The sequence below is a fragment of the Motacilla alba genome, chromosome 2 (genome assembly GCF_015832195.1).
Source record: "Motacilla alba alba isolate MOTALB_02 chromosome 2, Motacilla_alba_V1.0_pri, whole genome shotgun sequence".
In the NCBI taxonomy this organism is placed as follows: Eukaryota; Metazoa; Chordata; class Aves; order Passeriformes; family Motacillidae; genus Motacilla; species Motacilla alba.
Window position 1 is genome coordinate 63,363,212 of NC_052017.1, and position 17,778 is coordinate 63,380,989.

Genomic DNA, 17,778 nt, shown 5'->3' on the forward strand with positions numbered 1-17,778 from the left:
TTGAAACTTTCAGATATGTTTGCAACACTGAAGCACAGTGGAAGGTTCTGGAGAACATTGGAGAAGTATATTTAATATGGGCTTGTCATTTCTGGAGCAGCAGGGCTGCAAGCATGTGTCGTTTCAATGTTTAGACGTGCTGCATCTGCTGTAACATAGCTCCTCTCTTCTGGAATAGCTTGATGAATTATGTTGTAGTTTGCAAAAGTTACTCAAGTTGGATGAGTTTCAATCCCGTAATTGAAACATATTTGCTTCCCTCCCAAAAATATGCAGCCAAAAGGAAAATAATAAATAGATACAGAAGTGCACAGGAATCAAAATTCTGTGACTTTGAAGTGTAGTTTTCCTGTGCCTTTTGCATTATTAATTTGAAGGCTGTAAGACCCACAACCAAAAATGGCACTAGAATTGGAGATCAGGAGATACTATTGACACGGCAGAATCCAGAATGTCTTTTGGCATTCTGGATGCACTCAAGGCTGCAAAGGGCAGGGGAAAAACGCCCTCTTTGCAGCCTTGACCTCAAATCTGTCCCTTCTTTCTCATGTTTTCTTCCACCCATGAAGAAAATATAAACTAGGTTTCTAGGTACTTGTACTAGATAATTGTTTTTTGCAAAGATGGAGCAAGGTTGTGCTAGGTAGCAACAGGAATTTGCCACCAGTAATTAAAAGATGAGTATTCCCTTTGTTTTTGGCAGGTTAATAGTAGTAGCAGACATGAGTCGAACCAAGATTTTAAAACTCAGCCATCTGAAACAAGAAAGCTCAGGAGAAATCTGCCAGGCAGCTGACATGATAGGATACCTGAATGGGTGCTTGACTATAAATATTGCTTCTGATGTGCTTTGCACAAGCTTCATTTTTAGTATCCCTTTACCATGGACACAGTGTTCCTTTCAAGCAGGCACCAGGCAAAGGGAGGTGAGGTCAGCAGAGCAGCTGGGTGCTCTGCCCCCAGGCACTGCTGCCAGCTCTGCTCTTTGGCAAAGGGGTGGAGGGAGGAACTGGCACACTTCACTCTTGTCATGTGTTCTAAGATCAAAATATTCTCAACTTCAGGTTTGGTAGAAGCTGAGCAGATGTGATTGGGATTTCACTTCTCAGATTTCAAGGTCTGGTGCTATTGTTTGGATAGTGACAGAGATCAGAGCAAATCCTAATGCCAGACTTACCTAGTCTGGGATCTCCCCAGAGTTCAGATTTGTTCTTAGGAGGGTGGGTGTAGTTCAAGCTCATCTGCTTTCTGTGAAGTGTGGTTTATAGCTCAGTTCTTCTGCCAGTTCTGGGAAGAAGCTGAGCAAAGGGGAGGCCTGTTCTGGCACATACACATTGAAGAAACAGAGAGTATGAACAGGAAAATGCTTTGTTTCAGGGTTGGGTCACCACGGGCTCATAAAAGACTAAAAGCCAAACTTTTCCAAGTAAGACTAGATGTGCCAAAATATCTCAGGAGGAGCTGCTGGTGGAATAGTTCCAGCCCAGCTGGAAATATTGGAGATCACAGTAGAAAATTAAGAATGATTCCAAAAACCTTCTTCCTGATCTTACTCCCAGCGGAGCCAATTTCATGATTTACAAAGCCAGAGGAGATAGACAGACTGAACAGTCACGATTGAGTATTAGCGTTGCTGTTCAGTATGTGGAACATATTTAGGAGTTGTAGCTATGGGTTAGACTTCCTTTGTGGTGTGTGCTGAGAACTGTAGAACCCAGGAGTGATGGTCCTTGCACCAGAATTTTTAAACAGGAACCAAATGCAGACCATCCAGATCTCTTTGACTAGGAATCATCCAGAAGAACACTGAACACATACAGGTGATGGACTTGAAAAATTAAAATTTCAGTTAAAAATCTGAATCATTTTATGTCATTGCTGGGGGGATTACATTACATCCATGAGTCTGCTTTCCTTCAGGGTACATTCCCACTCTCACTTGTGGCCTAGAAAGCTCTTGAAGTAGGAACCATCCGCTTCTCTGTGAGCTGTACAGAGTTAACAGGTCCCAGCCCTGTGTTTAGGATGGCTGATTGCTGCCGTCACAGTTAATAAGGAATTGTGCTCAGATACTATTATGAAGTAAAGGGTTGAAACTGAATTTGAAAATAAAAGGTTGTAGGATAGAGTAGAATAATACATATCTTTGACATTGTAACAGAAAAGGTTTTTTTCCATTTAAAGTACCAGAGAAATACAATTCAGCCTGTGTCAATTCTGAAGTAAAACTTTTCGTCCAAGTTTGCTGTGACAATTACAGGAGGGGACTCCATACCAAACTATTAAATGCTGGCGATTGTTTTCAGAGATCACTGTGTTCTTGCTTTGGCTTTCACCTTCTCCTTTCCTTGTTTTTTTACGTGTCCTTTTGCTGATCACAGGAGCTGGTGCTGACTTCGTCATGATTGGAGGAATGTTTGCAGGCCATGACCAGAGTGCTGGAGACATTATAGAAAGGAACGGCAAGAAGGTGAAACTATTCTATGGAATGAGCTCTGATACAGCCATGAAGAAGCATGCAGGAGGGGTTGCTGAATACAGGTATGAATTCTACACAGGAGCAATTGCAGTGAGCCCTCCATCCAGGAAATTTTGGAGTAGAATTGGGCAGAAGGAAACAGGCCTATGCTGCTACTCCCATTGAAGCAGCTGTTGCCTACACTCACAACAGCAGATCTGAGGGAGGGATGACATCCAGAGGGAGACAGGGAGAAAGAGCTGGGATTGGCTAGCTAAGAGCAGTGATGTTCACTCGTTTGCAGCTGGTGTGGTGTGCTGTCACTGCTGCACCAGTTGTGTGGTCTGGGAAGTCATTAGGCACTCTTCTGACTTATTGCTCCTTCAGGATGTGTATGACTAAATGCTGGAACATAACATACCAGGCTGCAGTTTCTGTCCCTTTGCTTGTCCATATTGGGTGTGTTCTTGGTGTAGGGATTCCCAGCTAACCCACATGCTCCCTTCTGCTTGCACAAAGTGGGTGCTGGTGAGCTGGTGAAGCTCAGCGGGGGTTTCCCCAGTACAGAGATGAGGGCCCAGGACTTCCAAAGCACTCAGTCACCAGCAGCAGCTCTGGGACTCCTTTCTGCATTTGCTGGGCAGTCTTCATAGGCAGCAGAAGCCTGCTGTACAGTTTTCCCAGCCCTCTTTTGGTAACAGAGCACCAGAGTAGCCTCAAATAATGCAGAATGCAGAAGCTTAATTTTTGAGCTAACTCCTCAGGGGAGAGGAAAGGAAGACAGATTTTGCAGAGAAATCTGTTGTCCATTGCTGTTTTACTCTGGAAAGTGCTGAGAATGTTGACTTCTTGGAAAAGCAGATGACATCAGAAAACCTCTGTGACTTTTCTCTTTTGAGTGGCAGTCTTAGTCACTACCCTTGGACAACATGGCTCTTACATACTTCATTAGGGAATGACTCTTGTCTTACAGTAAACACTGGTTTATTGAGGGGTCCCTTTTGATTCTTCTCTGCTGACATAGATTCAGGCTCTGGTCTCATCTGGTAAACTGCTGTTTGCTGGAGTCTCAGTACACCTGCAGTTCCAGCCAGACAGTCAGGATTGATGGGTTTTGTTGGCCTCATCTGCTACAACCACTCCAGCATACAGGTTTTTCTCAATGTGTCCAGCTGCTACCATGGGTAAGAGTTGCAGCTCTGTGAAGGTGACAGCACAGAATGTAAAGCAGAATGAGATCCACAAAACAAAATGGAATACATGCTTTGACACAGAGACAAGCTGATAGATAGCAATCTCAGATGTCATGCTAGATAGAAGGATCTTTGATCCCACCTCCTGTTTTCCATCCCAGAATTGACTCCTGTGGTGGTTTTTGTCTGCACCATAAAATTGTGCATTTGTTCCCATAGCACTTAGTGGAGTGCAAAGTGGTAAAATTTAACCTCTGTCGGAGCATTTACAACCTAGATCATGGCCTAGTTTGTGGCATCACAGAATCATTTGGGTTGAAAGGGACCTTTAAGGTTCATTCTAGTTCAACGTCCCTGTAATGAGCAGGGGCATCTTCAACTAGATGAGTTTGCTCAGAGCCCTGTCCAGCTTGGCCTAGAGTGTTTCCAGGCATGGGGCATCCATCAGGTCTCTAGGCACCCTGTTCAGTGTTTTCGCTTTCAAACACAACTCTTTTTTACAGAAGAAAGAGCTGCACAAGATGCCATCTGCATCTGAGACAAGCTGAAATGATGCACCAGACAGATGGGGTTGCATATCTCTGAGCTGTGATTCACTTTGGGTTCATATGCCAGTGCCCAGAAGCAGCGCACAGTCTGGGGGCTCTTTTTTCTTTTTTTCCCAGCAAGTCGTCTTATCATCAAAGCCTCTGAACAAATGGTCTGAGTGGACAGCACTAATAAGTGTCTCATAATATAAAGGTGGCAATTGCCAATTGCTGGCAGCCTTTACCTGAATGATCATTCCCTGTCCTGTGCTACCCTGTACCTGAGTCAGCTGGAGTGTGGGAAAGGCCTGGTGTTGCTCAGGCATGTGGTTAATGGCATCTCCCTGAGAGATCACTGAGCAGCCCAGGTGTGCTGCGTGGATCTCAGTGCAGCACAGTCATTAGGGCCTGGCCTCCACAGAGCTGGTGAAAGATGTAGGAAGAGTTTGAGAAAGCTGGCTGTACCAGGAGGACAAAGGACTAAGGCAGCTCCTAAATTCTATTCTACCTAATTGGATATGTCTGATCTGGCAACAAAATTTGTTGCCATCAGGAGAACTAATTGCCACTGGTCCTTCTTAAAAATGAAATAAAGTGCAAGTATCCCGTCTTGTAGGAGCAAAGGTTATACAGAAAGGCGCTGTATTTGGCTCAATCAATACCAAACCTTTTGAGGTCATTATGGGCAATGCTTTACAGATTTGGCTTGATCCATAGCTGTATTTTGATCTGCATCCTCGATTTGAGAACTCCCTGGGGCCCAGGTTCTGAAACTTTCTCAGCAGCAAGGGAGCAGGAGCACAATCTGTAATTTTTAGTCTCTGTTGAAATACTGCATTTCTGTGCCACTAATAGGTAGCATAGGAGGAGTCTCCCAATCTACTGCTAGATACAACAGCTCCAAACACTAAATCTGTGAGCCTTGGCTCCTAACTAGGGATGTGCTGATACTCATCTTCACTATAGCCATGACACTGACCTGGCTACCTGCACCAGCCTCAGGCTCGGTCTTCCTTGGCCTGTCCCAGCATGAGTGTCACTGTGGTTTAAAAATAGCAGCTGCTAAATCCAGCATTGTAAATGTGCTGGGCATTGAAGGGGGATTTGAAACAGCACAAGGTTTTCTTTTAATTGCTCTTATAGTAAAAGTTACAGGAAGTTCCTAGTTTAGCTGATGGCAAGCTTGAACCAAAAAGTTTCTTAGTCAGCATTTTAAGTACTGGATACCCCAAATTTGACCCAAACAGGTCAAGCCAGTGGTGCTCCTTTATATGCATTTAAAAAGCCCAGCTGTAAGTCTGTAGTAGTGACCCAAATAAGCTGGTTTGTCTTTAAAAGAGCCTGAACACTCACAGTGTGTTAATCAAGTAGTGGGGAGCTCAGTGTGCTCAGTCCCCTGCAGAATCAGACTGCTTGTCATTTAACTTCATCTTCTCAAAATTACACGTGTTGGCTGTAGAACCTGAGCCTGCAGCAGTTACATTAAAACTGACAGATAAGGTGAGATGGCTGTGGCAGGGAATAAAGTCACGAGAGTAATTGTTTTTGTAATGAATATGTCAAGCTGATCCCATTTAATCTGTGTACTCACTTTCATTAATCTTATGTCATTTATATATTGGCTTATTTTTACATTTTCACTTCCTTCCATGAGGAATATGAATCAGAGCTGGGGATTTCTGAAAGGCAATTTTTATGTTTCTTTTGTGGGAGAAGAGAAATAAGGCAAGCAGGGACTGAGGATGCATGCAGTATTGTTCAGTTCGAGCCAATTTGTTTTTGTTAACCCTTTTGAAATTTCACAGGTTTTGTATGAGTGCTGCAGTTCTGTTGTGGCCACTCAGCAATTCACAGCTGCTACTAAGCTGGGTTTGGGCACTTTATATTAACTGCAGGGTGAAATTTTGGTCACAGAGACAGAATAGCACCCACTGCCGGCTGCTGCTTACCATCTTGTGTGTCCCAAATGATGGCCTGGAAGACCTGCCCCCACTTCCTCCATTTCTTATATGCCCCACTCAAAAGATTGCTTCATGCCAGGGCAGCCCGACCCCTTTATTCTGACCCACATTTTGCTGGGCTGACAGAGCACCATCACATGTGTTTCATCCCATGCAGCCTGCCAGGATTCCTACTCACCACACACATCCCTCCATGCAGCAGCTTTCAGCTGGTCAGGAGGGGCACCGCAGACTGGGCCCTATGCAAAAAGTCTGAAGCAAATAGTTTTCTCTTGCTGTTCAGGGGCTGGCAAGAGTCAGAGTTACTGCTGAGAGCATCTGAGCACACCTTTCCCAGCCACTGGGAGCCTCAATTGCTCTGTCATCACCTTTCTTTCTGAGAAGGGGTTACTTTTGGGTCATAACTCCAGGAGAGATGTCAGAGCAGCAAAAACCTCAGCAGTTCCTGCTGACTTGCTTATGCAGCTCTCTGCCAAGTGTGCCAGCTTTTGTGACAGCCCGTGTAATCCATTGTCATGGTTTATCCCGGTAGGCAGCTAAACGCCACACAAGCACTCGCTCACTCCACCCCCCAGTGAGATGGGAGAGAGAATTGGGAAAAACCAGCAAAATTCATGGGTTGAGATAAAGACAGTTTAGTAGGACAGAAAGGGAAGGGACAATAACAACAGCAATAATAATGTACAAAACAAGTTATACACAATTTTTCACCACTCGCCAACCAATGCCCAGCCAGTTCTTGGGCAATGGCCCCAGCCAGCTTTCCCCCCTAGTTTATATACTGAGCCTGTTGCCATATGGTATGGAGTGTCCCTTTGGCCAGTTTGTCTCAGCTGTCCTGGCTGTGTCCCATCCCAATTTCTTGTGCCCCCAGCCTACTTGCTGGTGGGGTGGTGTGAGGAAGAGGATAGTCCTTGACTTGCAGTAACCACAGCTTGGCAATAACTAAAACACTAGTGTGTTGTCAACACTGAGGGCTGTCCACAGGACACAGTTCCTTTATAGCTGTTCCTGTTCTAGCATGAATCACACAGAGACTACACTCCCTTTGGGAGTGCACACCATTGGCATGGAGCACCACCTCCTTTTCAAGGGTGCCTCTAGCTGCACTTCTCCTCAGGTGTCTCCAGGCTTGTCTCCTCTCCCAGTGGCCACTGCTGTTTCATAAATACACTTGAGGAGAGGTGTCATGTGCTCCTCTGACTTCCTGAAAGTTTGGTGGCTCACACCATTTTTGGAGCCAGGTGGAACATATCTGGAATGATGCAGGTCGTGGCCTTCTCCCGCACAGGTCCCACTGGCCCCCCATGTCACCTGAACCCTACTGTGTTTGCCCAGCACAGCACCCATGTGGGTGCTGGTGGAAGTCAGCTGGGTGCTCATCATGTTGGGCACTCATGAATGTACTAACAGGGTGTTTGGATGTAAATAATTTGGGCATGCATGCATGAACTGATTGGATGCTTATGCAGAAATTACTGGCTATTCATGCATGAATTAATTGGGCACTCGTGCATTAATTTATTCAGTGCTCATGCATGAACTAATCTGGCACTCACACAAGAACACAGCACGCCCAGCAATTTATGGCCTGTATGTCACTCCTTGGGAAAGCACATATTGGGGAGCTCTTAGAAGGTTAATCCAATATGAACTCTTTGGACATCATCACAGTCTTAACATACATAAGTTAAAAACTCCATTTTTCCTCCCCGTGGACCAGCACCAGGGATTAATACTGTGGCAGTTCACTTACTAAATGTCTCTCCTCCATCCTGAGCACTGTGTTAAAGGCGTTAACATTTGGTTATATACCCATATGGACACGGATCCCACCCCTGGGCCAGACTACAGCAATTAACAGTGCACCAGTGTGTGCATACATGTAGTGAAATTCCACCCATGCTTCCCTGGGAACCAGATGACTCCTCAGCTTGGTCTGAGCAACATGCTGTCTCTTAAAAACCCGTTTCCTCTGGGGACAAGACTGTTGGGGTAAATGTTAGCACAGCTTGAGTATATATTCATCAGAACCTTCATCCCCTTATCCGGGTGGACAAGGCTGCGGAGCTAATTTCACACCTCTCTTCTAGTGTATTTTCCCCAGTATGGTATCTGCAGGTTACTCCTTGATCAACAGGACATCCCACCAGCTGACACTTCGAGGAGCAATAGCAAGTGTTTAGCTGTCAGAGCTTTGGGGCTGTGTCATTAGGTGTTCACCACTTTTCTAGATCTTGGTCTCCATAGCCTAAAGTGGCAAGCCACAAGCTTCAGCTTCCTAACACCATTGCAGCCACTGCAGGAACGTCTCCCAGGGGCAGTGGCTGTAGCCATCACCCATTTCTGTATTTTTTCACTGAAAAAAGGACCACCAAGCATTCATGCTCACTGGAGCAATGTGCAGCTTATGACCCACAGGATGCTTAAGCACGAATTGACAGGGAGTTTACATTTGAACTGATGGTGCACTCGTGGGTCAGGTAATTGACCTGTCATGTGTGAACTGAATGGATGGCCATGCAGGAATGCAGTAAACCCTGCACTCCTTGCCCAGAACAGCATGCAGAGCTCTTCAGGTGGCAGGACGTGGTAGAATTTGCACTGGTTTCTGCAAATCCCAGACACGCACTGTCCCTCACAATTTTGCAGGAAGCTCCCTGGAGCCTGAGCTCAAGCTCCTGACTTTGACTGGAAGAGATGGGCATGGCCAAAAGCCAGTAACAGTGGCATGAGAGTAATTTCATGGATCCAGCCTTTTCCTTCTGGCTGTGGAGCTGAAAATAAAAGCCTAGGAACTTCCAGCAGCACAGGCCATACAGCAGACTCCTAAGCCCTGTGCAGTCTGCAAGATGCCAGTGGCACATCCATCTTCCACTGGTCACTCACTCTAGTGTTTATTCAAGAGTTTCAAGAAAGAGTCAATTACTCATCAGATGTAGGAAGATTAATCATGGCTCCTTACTCACATGGCATATCAACACTTCGCCTTTATGTCTCCCTAGGGCTGTGACCTCACATTTAAACTAACAGGATGAAATATAGCCAGGCTCACACTGAAGTACCTCCACATAGCAGCTGTTGCTGTTGTTAATGATTCACAAATGGAGCCTACAAACAGGCATGCCCTTTCTTGTGCTATCCCCTGGAAACTTTTTTAAGGAAGAAGCAAATAAAGCCACATTTAGAATAATGACAGACCGCTGCCATGATTTCTGCCTCCATTTTGTAGGGCAGAAGGAAAACATCTCCTCTTGCCTCCCACATCTGTCTTAGACCCTCCCTTCCCAAGGCTTGCCTTTCCAGAAGAGCCAGTGTGCCAGGCAGACAAGCTTACTCTAAAGTGTAGTGGGATCAGCTGCTGATCCCACTGATCACCTGATTAAGGGTCTCTGCTACAGGAGGGATTGCTGAACATGGTGCTGGAGAAAGCTGGAGGAGGAGTGTAAGTTATTTGCCTGGATTCTTCCATCATGTAACTCTTCAGATGTGCTTTTTGAGAACAGCATAGTCTGTGCTGGCATGCACCAGCATTTGACAGTATTCACAGCACTGGTATTTTTCTGGCCTTTTTGCCTGGCACTGAATTGTGCTAGATCACCTTTTAGCTTCAAGGGACAGCTATGCAGCAGGTTTCTGTGACAGATTTCCCACTCTCTCTCTCTCTCTGTGAGCTCTGGAGAATCACACTGGTAGGAGACAGCCAGAGCACTTCCATCTGTGTCTGATCAGTAACTAGGGACAGAGCCCAGGGGCCGTGAACCCTCTGTAGAGCTGTGCTGGGTGATGCCTACTGACAGCCAGCTCCAACATTTCTCTGTTTGAGTCTGGCCATTCCTTAAACTTTAAAGCTTGCAGCTCTCACAGTCAAATTTACTTTTCAATAAAGCTGGAAGTTCCACTTGCTTGTAGGCAGATGGTAGAGGGGAGGAAGGGCCAGATCTGTAAATAAACTTATGGGATATTGGAGCATCTACAAGATCTGTCTGCTTCTACTTCTCAGTGTTGGTGGTGAGTGGAGCTGAGGTGTTTCAGTGCTTGAGAGCACCAAGCAGCAAGCAGTAAAGCTGGGGGCACGTTTGTAAACTGCAGCCTGCAGAGTTAAATTCCACAATTCTCCATTAAACACACTCATGTTTTGCATCCGTATGAATGCAATGACTGATCTCTTCTCCAGGGCTTCAGAGGGCAAGACTGTGGAGGTACCATACAAAGGGGATGTGGAACACACCATCCTGGACATCCTCGGGGGGCTGCGCTCCACCTGCACCTACGTGGGAGCTGCCAAACTCAAGGAACTGAGCAAGAGAACGACGTTTATCCGGGTCACCCAGCAGCACAACGAGGTCTTCTCCTAGCCTAGGCCTGGGGGGCTGGAGAGAGGGGTAGGGAAGAAGAGCAGGAAGGGCTGCTCTTTTCCTTTGCTTTCTCCTCCATATTGTGTTAGTGGCAAACTTCCCTCTCTCTCTCAGAACGGCAGTGTCATAGCCATTGGCTATGGCTTGGATTTGGAAGGGGAAGGTCATGCTATTAACACAAGGCCATTGATTCAAAATGCAATTGCCTCATCTTTTATCGTTGTGCCTATTTTATTTTTTAATCATTTCTTCACCTGGTTTTTTCCCCCCTCTGATAAATAGCTGCTGAAACCTCAGTTAACAAGGAATTGGCTCATACAGACATGGCTGTTAACGCCTGCACACATTCACACATTCCCTTTTCTAAGACTGACCTGTCAGCTACCACCACTTTCTGGCAGTGCACCTTTCAGAAATTGCAGGCTGGGAGAAAAAAGATGCAAGGAATTGCATGGAGGGAAAAAAACCTCAAATTCTCTTCATCTTTTTTTTCTGGCTAAAGAATGGATGTTATAGCACAGCTGCCAGAGGTGGATGGTAGATGCAGCCTGGCTGCTGGTGACATGTGATGCTAAAAATGCCAGATCTCTGTCACTTTCAGTTCACAGGGCTGATGTTGCTGTTCTTACTTAAACCTCCCTATTCAATGGACTTGCCCCTTCAGAGAAGCGGGCACTGAATGTAGCAAAACCGTGCTGGCCCCCCTGCCCCCATCTGAGGATATCATTCAGGTGATCACTTTTCAGAGCTTGCCTGCTTTATCATAAGTGCAGTTATTGAATTACCTGGGTTCCTGCTTTTACCTGCTCTCTGGGAACAGGTTTTTAAGACATTGAAGCTCAGCAACTGTAAGCCTGACAAGGGGGGACAATTCTTTGTAGCCCTCCCTGTTCCCTTGCCTCCTCGCATCCATTTAGCAAAGATGTAAAAACGCTGTGCAGTGCATTGTCTGTGGCCAGGTGGAAGAGGCCAGAGGGATCAAATTGCCTTCTGGTTATGTGGTACCACTCCTTTGCAGTCCTTGACATCATGTAAAGCAAGAGAGAACTTTTGGCAGAACAGCCTGGTTGATTGCAAGACACTGTCAGGCTGAGATGGAGTTAAAGCATTTGCTCTAAAGGCAGTAGTGACTGTTTGAGACTCTGGGTAACACCTCAGTAAAGTGTAATGGCTTGATAATTAATTGATAAATCACAGTGAAAATTTCTTTGGAAATACACGTTGCATCCACATGAATACCACAGTAGCTTGATATGATAAATGATGTGAAAGTGAGCACCAATGAATTAATAATGCTTGGCCACTTACTTTTAACTGCTGCTGAGATCATAATGTGGCTAATGTTACTTACTTCAGAGTCTTAAATTCCCCTCCTGTAGACATGTGTGGAAAGAGGCAGGCTTCCTTTGAAAAGAAAAAAAAGTGATCTGTAGGAAAAGGAATAGCAAAGAGAAGCTGTAGAATTAAACTCATATGCTGGACTGCTCAAAAAGCCAATCACAAGGACTGGTACAGTTAACCGTGCTGAGAAGCAAATCCAGGCCACAAGCTGATCCCTGGTGATTTTTAAGTGTGTTGTGCACATTAGAAAAATCACAGGGTATCTTCTAAATTGCCTGGTATTTTAAATGTCTTCCATTTAGCATGTAGGATGTAATTCTTAATTGTGGGATGACCTCTTCCTCTGCTTTGGAAGAGAATGAGGGCCTTAATGTGAGCACAGATTATGCTTGTGCTGGCTGCAAGGACCATTTGTCTTGCCCACATATCATAAAGGAATGTGAATGCAGAAGAGAAGCAGGCCCTGTGAATCCAGGCCCTGATCGCTGTTCCCTCCATCCTGGAAGCATCATGTTAAGAGAATTCCAGGCTTCTCCACCACAGAAAGGCACCATGGGCCACCTACTGCTCTCAGCTGCACTAGGCCCAGAGCTGGGGCAGTGTGACCTCTCTGCATCAGTACAGCTGTGGGACAGCACTGTTCCTCTATTCATGTGATGTAGAGGGGAAGCAATTGGACAACTCTGTCAGGAGTGGGGTTGGACCACCATGACCCAGGCCTGACCACAGCTGTGTCTCCACACTGTGCCTTCAGATGTGGGAAGTACAGCACTCTGCTGGTCTCATGCCCACTCTCACTATGCTTTCCTACTTTTTTTAGCTACATTTCTAAGTGGAATTTAAGAAATACATATGCATATAAGAAAATATATATATTTGTAAACATTTTTTTAAAAGATCATGCGCACACCAAACCAAGCAGCTTCATGATGGCCTCAGAACAGTTTATTTTCCAAAGGGCAGGTGCTGGGGGCAAGGGGAGACTGCCTCTCTACAAGTGTGGCAAATGGGGCCACTCTTCCACCTCCTTTCTTTCCCCTCCTGCACATACCTCTGATCAGTGACTAATAGGAGAGGGACAAGCTATTCTTAAGCAGTCCCCAGAATTCTTCAGTCTGTGAATGGCATTGATGCCATGAATGGTGACTGATAAAGTTTTCATGTTAGGTATTTGGTTTTCTGAATAGCGGGCCTTACCACTGTTTTGATAAGCAGCATGTTTTCTTTCATTTTCTTCTCTCCAAATATGAGCGGCATCTCGAGAGAAATGAGATACAGAAAGGCTGAACTGGTGGCATGTCTGCATCTCACCCAGTTACATGTGAATTTCGTGAGGAATAACCCTTAGCTATGTCAGTGCTCACCACTGACACTGTATATATGCAACTCTGAGACACGCTGGAAAATACAAAAAAAAATAAAAAAAGCGCTTGAGTCCCCCTTTAACACCTATTCCTTGCTGCAGTTGTTGCCCTGATCTTCACTTAACTCCAGGTCCTGTACCCTGCTCAAGCCTGCTGTCCCTCCCACAAGGAACTGAGGCAGAGGGAGCCAGGAACACACTTTGTCTGGCAGGATGGTCCAAATCAAGACCACAACCACTGACAAATGCCATGTACCATTTGTAGATCTACCTCACCTGCACATCTAACTGGGTTCTTTGTTACTTGGTGTCCTTTTGTGGGAAATGAAAATTTTAAGTGCTTAATAATGCTTAATGTTGAGTCATTCTGCATAACCAGGTCTTCTTTAACCCTACACCCCAACGCCATCCTGTCCAGAGGAATGCTGTGTGTGACAGCCTGTACTGTAAGCCACAGCCATGCCTGCTTCCCCCAGCCAGGCAATTGCTGAGCTCCCAAGAGCAGTGTTGAGGTTCCCACTGGCTCCACAGGGGTGCACTTGAACATACCAAAGACCTACAAGTGGGGATGCTGAAAAGGGCATTGTTAAGCAATTAAGCATTAAGCAATCCCTGCTGAGCATGTCTGCCTGTGGCTTCTTGAAACATAAGGACACCTTTAACACCCCTGATGCTCCCAGTGCAGCATATTTTGCAGGGTGGGCTCCTGCCCACAGAGCCTGGTTACCAGAACTCTCCTTGGGAGGGAAGGACTCGGCACAGGAGCGGCCTTGCTCACTCGCCAGTGACTGTGTGGTGGCTGCAAGGAGTGCACTGTGCAAGTGGACACCTCCTTGGAGGTGTGAGCAGTTCCTAAAGGGGTGGGCCTTGAGCCAGCATCCTGACAGGTGCAAAACAAGCCACAAAGGTCTCCATTCTCTGGGAGAAACACATTCCCATCTGCTCATTGGAACAGCCAGTTCCCATTGGCCATGGGGCAGGGGCTTTGGCTGTGCTTTGGTGCCGCTTTCTTCTCCCTTAGGGCATGGTGGGGTTGAATGTAGGATGGGAACACCCTGTAAATATGGAGAGTTACAAGGCAGGATCAGAAGAAGCCTCTGCCTTTGGGGGAGCTTTTCCCATATAAAATGTGCCTGTCTCTTCTTTCAGCTAGGCAATAGCAGGGGTAGAAAGGATGGGGATAAGGAAGAAACTTGGCAGCTGTTTGCCCAACAAGCCCCACTGTGTTGGGACAGGTGCTTTCAGTCAAGGACATGATGAGAGTTTGAAGCTTTTCTGAACCAAGCACTCCCTACTTTATACCTGTTGAACTCCACTCTAGTGACAGACTTGTTGCTGCAGCTTTCTGACGCTGGATGTGCAGTGTCTATCCATCACCATCTCACATCCCCCACCGGAGGATGGTGCTGTTTAGTTGCTAATACCAGTTTTACACCAAAAATTCTTTTTTGGAGCCAGGAGGGCTTTTGCAGCCAGTGCCAGATTTGGCCTTATGTAGAAGGGGGCGGGGGGAAAGCCAGGGCTCAAGAACAGCAGTTTTCCCTCTGCAATACCAAGGCCAGCAGGCTGGGAGCTGCCAGAGGCAGCGGGGTTGAAGCATGTCTCGAGTAGATGCTGGCACAGCTCTGCACTCAGGACAGACCACCCCCTGCAGCCTTAGCTTCATTTGTGGTCACCTAAATGCTTAAGCGAGCTTTCCCCAACATTTATTTGACCCAGTGTTTGCTGGCTAAAGTTTTCATACATAAATCATCTTTGAGTCCAGAACTCCCTGGCGTTGCCTGTGATAACTGTGAAGCGCTTCTGTGTCATTGGCCAAAAAGCTGCTGGGCTTTCAGTGTTTTGCTGCCCTGCTCAGCCCTGCTGAGATGGTGATGAGAGCGCTGCCCCCCTTCCCTCTGCTGTGGCATCCCCGTGTGCGCGGCCCAATCATCCCAACTGCTCCCAAGGTTTTGTTATGCAATAAAGAGCTTCACCCTGACGGGCTGCAGAGCGTTTTATGGCCATGGGTGGGAGGGAACAGGCCGCCTTTGGGCATCACTGGAAATAAAAGCCAATGCTCTCAAATGCATTGCCAGGGCAGGGCTGGGGGAGGACTGGGCAGGGAATTAAATTGGGCAAATTATGTCCCTAGGAAAGCTCCCTCCCCTTCAGTCATAAAAGACAAAACACTCATTTGCAATTGGCACTGTTATTTTATTAGTACGAGTATACTGAAACAATAAACTTGTACTGGTATACAGACAATTTCTTTAAAACAATTTTGTTCAAATTTTGAATCAAACATTGTTTTATTATAATAATGAAATAATTTCTACCTAGAAAACCTGCAAGCACCATCAAAGAAAGGGACCATAAAATTCAATAAACAGACGCGAGTGTATCCTACAAATAGACACACCACCATTAGAAAATAGAATATGAATTCTTCCATTTTTTTAATATTTGTTTTAAAAAAGCTAGTGCAAGTACAATATTTTACACTGGAATTACAGAGAGTATGCACGCATATGGAAAAAAGTTCTCCTGTCACAATAAAAGCTCTTAACTATGTCTGTATGCACTTAAAATCTTCTCCTCTTTTCAATAAGGTGCAAAACGTTATTCCCTCCCTATTTTCTCCTTTGTACTGGCCATGTCAGCTCAATTTCTCCCCAACACAAAGCTGCGATATCCCTTTTACTGGGCCTACACTAGGAACTACACTGGAAGTGTGATTTGCAACAACCCTCATTAGTAATACTAGACAATTAAAAAAAAAAATTACTTTAAAAACTACTGATGTCGAATGGCTGGACCTGACCCCGGCTCGGCCAAGCGCCGCTGCCAGCTGCTGCCGGGAGCGGTGACATAGCTAGTACAAAATGGATTTCAGTAGCTCACCCAAACTGAAAAAGGTTGGGAAATTCCCCCACCCCCACTTTTGTAACACTGTGAAAAGAACAGTGTTCAACAAGTTAATACATTATTAAAAAAAAAAAAAAAAAAAGGAGCAAATACATACATTAGTGAGTTTCAACATTAGCTGACTGTCGTGAAGAGTTGCATCTATGCCTTACCAGATTAGTAACTTCGCGAAGCGCCTGGCCATCCGAGCCACCTGCAGCCAACTCCCGGCCCTTTTTTGCCCTCAGCTGCCCAGATCCAAACCCGGTGGACTGGAACAAGAATTCTGCGGAGCTTGTTCAACGGGAGAGTACCCGGGCCCTGCACTTTTAAAGCAAATGCCAGGGTGGAATCCCCTCGCCAGCAGGTGTGAAGGGGCAGACCCGCACTGCCGGCAGAGCCAGTGGTCCCACCCTGGCTCCACCCTGGCTGAGGATCTGGGCCCTGAAGTTTCTGCCCATCACCAATCTCGCAGTACAGCAAGGACAGCTTCAACAAGTGACTCCGCTCGCTGCAAACAACACTTCCAATGCACACCTACTGCGTGGTCGAGGGAAAGGGCACAGGAGCTTTAACTGCTCAAAATAGAAACTAACAAAAAAGAAACAACCTTGGATGAAGCCTCCAAAAAATCCTCAGTGGAAGACTTGCGTCCTTTCAGCTAACAACAAGAAAAAACCTACGGAAACCTTAGAGACGGTTATTGTATAAATACTACCTGTTGGCTGAATGCACTTCACCGTAACACAACTGGGGCTGGTTTCTGAGCGCCTGGGGGTCACTTGCACAGGGCGAGCGTTCCCATCCCCTGTGCCTGCGGGAGCCGAAGCTTGGGTCACCTCCAAGGAGGGGGATGGGAGCAGCTGGAAACTTTGCCCTCTCCACTCTGCCACCAGCTCCCAGCTGCCCAGCTCAATCTTTGGACAGGAAAAGGATCCTCTCTTCAGAAACTGCTTCAGGTTCCTCTCCTTTTGGCTTCTGAACAACATCAGTCTTGCCATTGGTCAAGACCATCACTGGAACCGTGTGACCAGCTGCTCCTGGTGCTCTGGCAGCAGTGGTGGGAAAAAGGGGCAGTGACAGGGGCTGGAAGGCCGGGTCACCTTGGGTACCATTCTGCTGCTAGTGCTGGGCAAGGATACCTCGTTACAAGCACTTCTAGCTCAGGGTTGTACTCTTTGGATTTCATCTGGACCAGGAAGTGCTGAAAAAATGTGGAACAGCATCCCCAGAGAGAGGAAAACACAGGACCAAAAGGCCTCAGGTGGAAACTATGCAGGTTGTGCTCAGCCAGCAGCAGCTCTCAACCCGAGGGCTGCCAGCACCAGCAGGGTCCCCACACTCGGGCCAGCCGGGCCTTGCCTGCCCAGGGCACGGCCAAGGCCTCCCTCAAAACCAGCCTTGACCTCTGGGCTGCCAGGGGCTCCCTCAACGCAGGCGGAAGAGACTTAAAGCCAAAATACAAGTGGAGAGTGAGACTCTCGTTTTGCACAGTAGCCACCCTTTGAAGTGCCCGGTAGCTGCACTCAGGAATTGCTGCTCCAAGGTGTATTTTCAGCACAGGAATTAACAGTGAGACTCCATTCCCCAGAAATGGGACCCATGTAATATGAACAGAAAATTAAGCACAGTTGTTCTTTAAGAGCCTTTTAAGTAATAATTCTTCCTGGCCAGAGCCAATACAAATCAGA

The 17,778-nt window shown here is 46.4% G+C and overlaps 1 protein-coding gene across 1 annotated transcript in view; it reads left to right on the forward strand.

Moving 5' to 3' along the window:
- GMPR (guanosine monophosphate reductase) overlaps positions 1-17,318 on the forward strand; it is a 43,847-nt gene extending 26,529 nt beyond the window's left edge. The window contains exons 8-9 of the mRNA XM_038127030.1: positions 2,382-2,541; positions 10,317-17,318. Coding sequence (XP_037982958.1) covers positions 2,382-2,541; positions 10,317-10,497 — 341 coding nt within the window. The 3' untranslated portion in view covers positions 10,498-17,318. The remainder of the gene's footprint in view (positions 1-2,381; positions 2,542-10,316) is intronic.
- Positions 17,319-17,778: the final 460 nt, after the last annotated feature.